We start from the raw sequence: 6,244 nt of genomic DNA, 5'->3' as shown, positions 1-6,244 counted from the left end.
CCACAGTGCCAGGCTGGAACCCACTCTTCAGAGGCAAACGAATGCCCTACCACCGAGCCACACACCCTGACCCCTTCCCCGTGAGGCTCAGGGCAGAGATGGTGGTGTTGGAGGAGGTAGAGCACATGTACACACAGTCTACCTCTGTCTTGGGTTTCTATTGCTGTCATAAACACTATCACCAAAAGCAACTTGGGAAGGAGGGTGTTTATTTCAGTTTACTCTGACCTTGAAGGAAATTGGAACTCAAACTGGGCAGAAACCTGGAGGCAGGAGCTGATGATGCAGAAGGCCACAGAGGAGTACTGCTTACTGCCTTGCTTCCTGTGGCTTGCTCAGGCTCATTTATTCCACAGTCGGGACCACCGGCCTAGGGTGTGGCACCACCCATAGTGGACCCTTCCATATCAATCACTAATCAAGGAAAATGTCTCACAGACTTGCCTACAAGTGAGTTACTATGGCATTTTCTCAGCTGAGGTTCCTCTTTCCACATAACTCTAGCTTGTGTGAAGTCAACAAAAACTAACCTGATAGGAGCAGGAAACAGATTTAACACTTATACTGAGAAGCTGGCCTCTGGCTCCTTTCTGGAGAGCAAGTGTTTTCTCAGCTGCATTTCATACAGACTGTGTTGACTCTCAGCCAAACAGTGTCTGTGGGAAGATCTGGCTGCCACCTATGGACAGCTTCTCTGGGCATCTGTCGCCTTCCCCACAAACGAGAGCAAACTTGAGAGATGATATTTTAAAAATGTTGTATTCAATTATTCACACCAAAGAATATCCATTAAAATTATGAACATTTCTAAATATATTTCATGTATCATACATATATATATACTTTATATGTATAATTACATATCCACAAAAGATTTCTTACTTCTTTAAGCATGTGAATAGAACAAAGATAGAGATTTTTGCAATGTAACACCCATATATGCATATATACTGGCTGTTTGAATTATGAATTTATTTACACCTTGTCTGAGTTATAATAAATGATTAATGTTCTATTATACAAACATAACAGTAAAGTTTTTTTAAATACAAAGACTGCAAATGAATACATGAAAAATTACACACATGTACAATATTTATAATTTATAAATGCAAAGATAAGACCTCTTTAAATTATTGCACTTGCGCACTTTACAAAGATTTTTTTTATGTCATACATATAAAATCATCTTTTTTTTTTGGAATTTACTAACTCATCAACTATAATAATGTTGGATATCATAAGCTTGAAATTCTTTCTTTCCCCTTCAAAAGAGAGCCCATTAAGGCTTTGGCTGCAGACCCATCCACTGAGGATCAGTTGCTGGGACCTGTGCCCCTGCTCCAGCAGGTGTTGGCCAGCAAGGAGGTTGTCCCTATGGCCTCTGAGGTGTCTTGGCTGGGTGTGGATGGCGGCGGACCTCTTTTGTTACTGTGTTCCTGTGGAGAAAGCTGCTCTCCTTGGAAAGAATCCAGACGCTGCGTTTGTTCTTATGTTAAGTGTTTCACAGTGTTCTGGGCAAGTACGTGATTTTTAAATAGGTGGGGCACTGTACACAGAGAGAGACTGCTTTGCATCATCAGCTGCACTGGGTTTTTGTACAGTAAATGAACATGTAGCATATACTCCAGACAACAGATCATATGGAAACACTATTCCCATACATCATTTATAGTCACTGTTCTAGATACAGCAGAAGACCGGGGGATCGGGGTGACCAAACCAAGAAAGTGGGGACACCCATAATAGAATAGTCTTTTAGGTACGCTACACGATAAACAAGTGTTTGGGGATTTATTTCACATTAGAGATAAAACGGGCAAATGTATATATAGTACCTGGAGATTGAGCACTGAGCTAGTACCCTGACTTCCTCTTGAGACACACACTATATTCAGCTAAGGTTCCACCCTGTGCCCCCACAAGGTCAGGCCTCCATGTACTGTTCCAGTAACAAATCCTCACAATTATAGTAAGGAGCAGGCAGACTGGTCACAGCCTGCCTTCCACTACTGAGCACTTTGTCATTGCATGAAATGCTTTAAATACGTTCATCGATCAAACCGTACAGCTTTGTTTCAAAGACAGTGAGAATGATGGGCTCTGCTGGGCACCCCTGATTTCAACTTAGCATAGATAATGCCAGTCAGCCAGCCAGCAACAGAAACTCACGTGTGAAAATAGAATAGCCATGCAAGTGGAAGCCGTGGCTGACAGCCTGTGTGTGACTGACTCAGATTTTACGGTGACTGTCGAGTCAGCCTGACACTTTGCAACAGGGGGAGTCTGTGACTGATGGAGAGTCATCCAAGAATCCTACTGCGCACAGCATCAGCACCACACAAAGCAAATGCAGGGTAGGAATATACAGAGAAGAGACTTTCAAAACCAAAGGCAGCCGGGAACCAGAACCCAACAGATTGATGCCTCCACCTGGAGCCACCGTTCCCTACAAACAAGAGGAACCCATAGTCACCAGGGTAGATGTCAGTCAAGTGGGGTGATGACAGGCACCTGGTGAACAGGGATGCCCCTACCAGGGACACGCCTCCTTAAAAGTTGTCCCTTACACTCTGGAAAGGTAAGGTGAGCACAGGAGAGAAAGGGGAGAAGTCAGCATTGAAAACGAAAAGGCTCAAGCCAAGGCAAGATGCATACTTTTGTTCTATTAAAACTGACACCATAGTTTAGACCTAAGAGAGCAGAAACAGAGCACAAGCTAAGCTCATTGAAAGGCCGGGTCTCTAAGGCGTTGTGCAGCAGAAGGCAGGCTGTGCTAATATATCTAGCACATACATGAACACACTTGGAAGAGCAGAGTTCACTGGATGAGTATAAAATAAAAATGCTAACACATGCTCAAAAGAGGAGAGCCACACTAAACAGGTCACATCAAACTGCCTATTTTTTGCCATTATGGGAGAATATCTCAGCGATCCGTCGGGCCAGCACTGGTCACTCTTCAGGCTGGAGGGAGCTGGGGACAGGATTCAATTGCTCTCTTCTTGGCAAGGGGAAGGCTGACCACCACCAGCCCAGCATACTTTACTTTACACTGCCCCGCAGCTTCTCAGGCCCTCTGATGAACTGAGATAGAATTGATGTTTACAAACCTTAGGCTGTATTTTGCTGCCCGGGATCAATACTTCACACTGGTATTGGCACTTACATATCCAAGAACATTTTCTCAGAAACAACCACAACAAAAGATAACCACAGTGTGTGGCCACAAATTAAATAATAACCATTGCGATAAAATTTGTGTTATCACAAATGACTGCAAATAATATAATTTTGGTGAGGTGAGCATTGTTTATATTCATTATTATTCACTAAGTTTGCATCAGCCATTAATGAGAAATTCCTGGAAACCTTTGGAGAGAAAAAACTTGGTGAGACAAGAGGGTGGGAAAAGCTAAGAGGCAGGATTCCCATGCCTGTATGTTAAATATGCTCCACTTGCCAAGACACAAAAAAACCAATCCTGCCTGTGTGAATTCTAAAACCAAATTATTAACTAAACATGGCTGTATCCTGGCCTAGTTTATTCCGGGCAGATTTATGCCTCCTAACTGAGTCTTGGCCCATGGAAGGAACAATGTTGCAAAGGTCTTCCCAGGTATAGTTTTTTTCTACAAACTGTTTCTCACATGATACTATTTCACAAGAGACTGACCAGCCAATAAATCTCTGGCAGGTTCCTCTGCAAAACTGCCCCAGGCAGGGCAAATTCAAGGAGACTTCTGTAAAATCCCTACTTCTACAGCAAAAACAGTCCGTCATAGGTTTCCCAATGCCAGGGTCCTTTTATACGCTTGGTGACAGAATCCATGCGCTCATGCCTTCGGAATGCCTGAATTAAACGGTCGTCTTACATGCTGCTCCTCCCTGCAATTCAGATTCCAAGATGATAGAAGATCAATTTGTGTGGATCGAATGGCTTTTTGCTGCAGCCAGTGTCACCTGTTTATAGACGTGGACCAGCTTCAGTGAGCACCCCTGGGAGAAGTGCACTGATGGGAGAACACACTCATGATAATTTCCTTATGGAGAGCTACCTGTTTCCCTACAGGGAAAAGAACTATTTTTGAATATGGGGGTAGCTGTCGCTTTTTATAAATGTTTTCTTCCTTTTCTCTCCTTTTGGGGTGTGTGTGTGTGTGTGTGCTGTACATACATCTGTGTGCTTGTGCATACATGTGTGTGCACGTGTGCACAGCCCTGGTGTTGTGATAGCTTCTCTTGTTGACATCACCTTGTAACCAGTAAATGGAGTAGGACACAGCAGGGGAGGAGATGGTGACATTTTAGAAGCCCATGGGGAAATCGCATGTACAGTGTTACAGTGTTCAGCCCACTCCGCTACAACCGTGGGTCAGAGTGTGGAAGGAAACTGAATAGACTTTGCAAATGCCAAGCTCCTGTGTGTATGGTATTGGGTGTATCAAAATCTATCCCAAAGATTCATCTTAAAGTATCTTCTCCTGCTCCTGCCAGAGTGCTGAGTGAGTGTTTCTGGTCAGTCTCTTCCTTCTCAAGGCTCACCGAGTGAGAACAACCGAACCGGGATTCTCTGGTCTCCATGCTATCCTGAAAATCCCCACGGTGTGAACCTGTGACTTCCTTAGGAGTTCCCAGGAAAGGCTCAGGGGTGTCCTGGCTTCTCTAGAAAGTCACACAGGAGAACTATTCAATACAGCATTTGGCATTCCTTATGGATGTCTGAATGGTGAGAGGAGATACCATCTGGGTCAATGTGGTAGCCCTGCACCTCCTCCTGTCCTGCCTGATTGCACCGTGAGGAGACGGATCAGAACCCTGGGAGACGGACGCCATGCTGTGGAGCCTTTCAGGCATAGGATGAGGTATCTTCTGGAATAATCTTTTGTTTTGGACGTGACTAAAATTCTGCCATAACATACAGTGAAAATATAGAGGTTGTTAAAATTCACATTTTTTTTTTTACCCACAAGATTTGCTTGCTGGAGGAAATTTATATGCCTTACTTTTATTTTCTTTGTATAAAGGGATTGGCGCAGTTGCCGAAGGCTACAGTGAGGGGGAGGGGAGGTGTTTTAATTCTTTGACATGGTTTGAAGTGAGAGCTTCAGTTCCCCGATGCCTGGGATGTACCCTGTGTCCCCTGGATGAGGGCAGAGGTATGCTTCCTTCTGAGTGGAGCAGACTCACCTATGTGCCCCCAGATAGACTGAAAGAGCATACCTGTAGTGCACCTGTAATCAACAGTTTGGATTTCTCTGTCACCTGTGGACTGTGACCTTCATTACATGTGTCCCAGGCCACAAACTCAGTTAACCTATAAGAAGGTCACATGTAAACTTCACAACAAGGGGCGTGTGTCCCATTCCTAACCAATGCCACCAAGCAGCAGCATGGCACAGAACCAGGGAACTGGCCACACCCTCATGGGAGGATGCAGGCAAGAACCTCTCCTGTGGTCTCTGCCCCCTCCAGACAGTGCAGTGCTGGCCTGGGAGCAAATAGCATTCGGAGGTCAGGTGGAGCCACGGAGTAGCCGACGTCTGAACACGGCAGAGCCTGGGTTGCTCACTGTCCGAGGTGTGTGCGGCAAGCAGGGAGTCGTCTGCTTCACATGGATATGCGACGGTACCTTCTGACAGGGGGTTTTCACCCCTTGAAAACAAAAAGAACGAAGTCACAGAAGCAGGTTGAGTCGGTTGCTGGGCAGACATCAGGACGTCACTTCAGGATCAGTCTTCAACCTTCACGTTCAGCTTCTCAGGTGTGCTCTTGCTAGGCGCCGGGCCTGGGCCTGAAATCCACATTGCTGTCTCTTCCCCGCGAATTACCTTCTCCCACTGATTGAGGTTATCCCTAGGAACAAAGGGGTGGAGTTACAGGTGGCATCAAAACAGAGTTCCTGGACTGGCTTTCAAAGGTGGCACTGGGCAGTGCGGGACAACTGAGCACAGCCTCGTTAAGAGTCACTCTGATGCGGACAGTGGCTGGTTCAACGTGACTGGGCAGGCTCTATGCCATGCCACCTCAGCTGTGAGCCTCAGGAGCAACAGAGCCCTGGGCATCTCGTTGTACCTGCTCTAGGCTGCAAAGACAGAAACTCTATTGGAGCAAGGGCAGTATCTCCTAATTATTCAGGATGGAATCAGCAAGGGGCTGATCCCCGCAAGGAGAAGCCAGGGGTGTCAGGTAGGGGAGCAGAAATGCTATGATCAAAATGACAGAGTTAGTGAGGCCACTTAAA

General features: G+C 45.7%; 1 protein-coding gene across 10 annotated transcripts in view; it reads right to left on the bottom strand.

Moving 5' to 3' along the window:
- Window positions 1-740: 740 nt before the first annotated feature.
- The window catches only part of Pde10a (phosphodiesterase 10A), a 461,462-nt gene continuing 455,958 nt past the window's right edge, over window positions 741-6,244 (bottom strand). For all 10 annotated transcript variants that reach the window (XM_006523318.4, XM_017317460.2, NM_001290707.1 and 7 more), the window contains one exon: window positions 741-5,856. In XM_006523318.4, coding sequence (XP_006523381.1) covers window positions 5,733-5,856 — 124 coding nt within the window. In that variant the 3' untranslated portion in view covers window positions 741-5,732. The remainder of the gene's footprint in view (window positions 5,857-6,244) is intronic.

The sequence above is a fragment of the Mus musculus genome, chromosome 17 (genome assembly GCF_000001635.26).
Source record: "Mus musculus strain C57BL/6J chromosome 17, GRCm38.p6 C57BL/6J".
In the NCBI taxonomy this organism is placed as follows: Eukaryota; Metazoa; Chordata; class Mammalia; order Rodentia; family Muridae; genus Mus; species Mus musculus.
The sequence above is the reverse complement of the archived record's forward strand: the minus strand, read 5'-3'. Positions and strand labels throughout refer to the sequence as shown.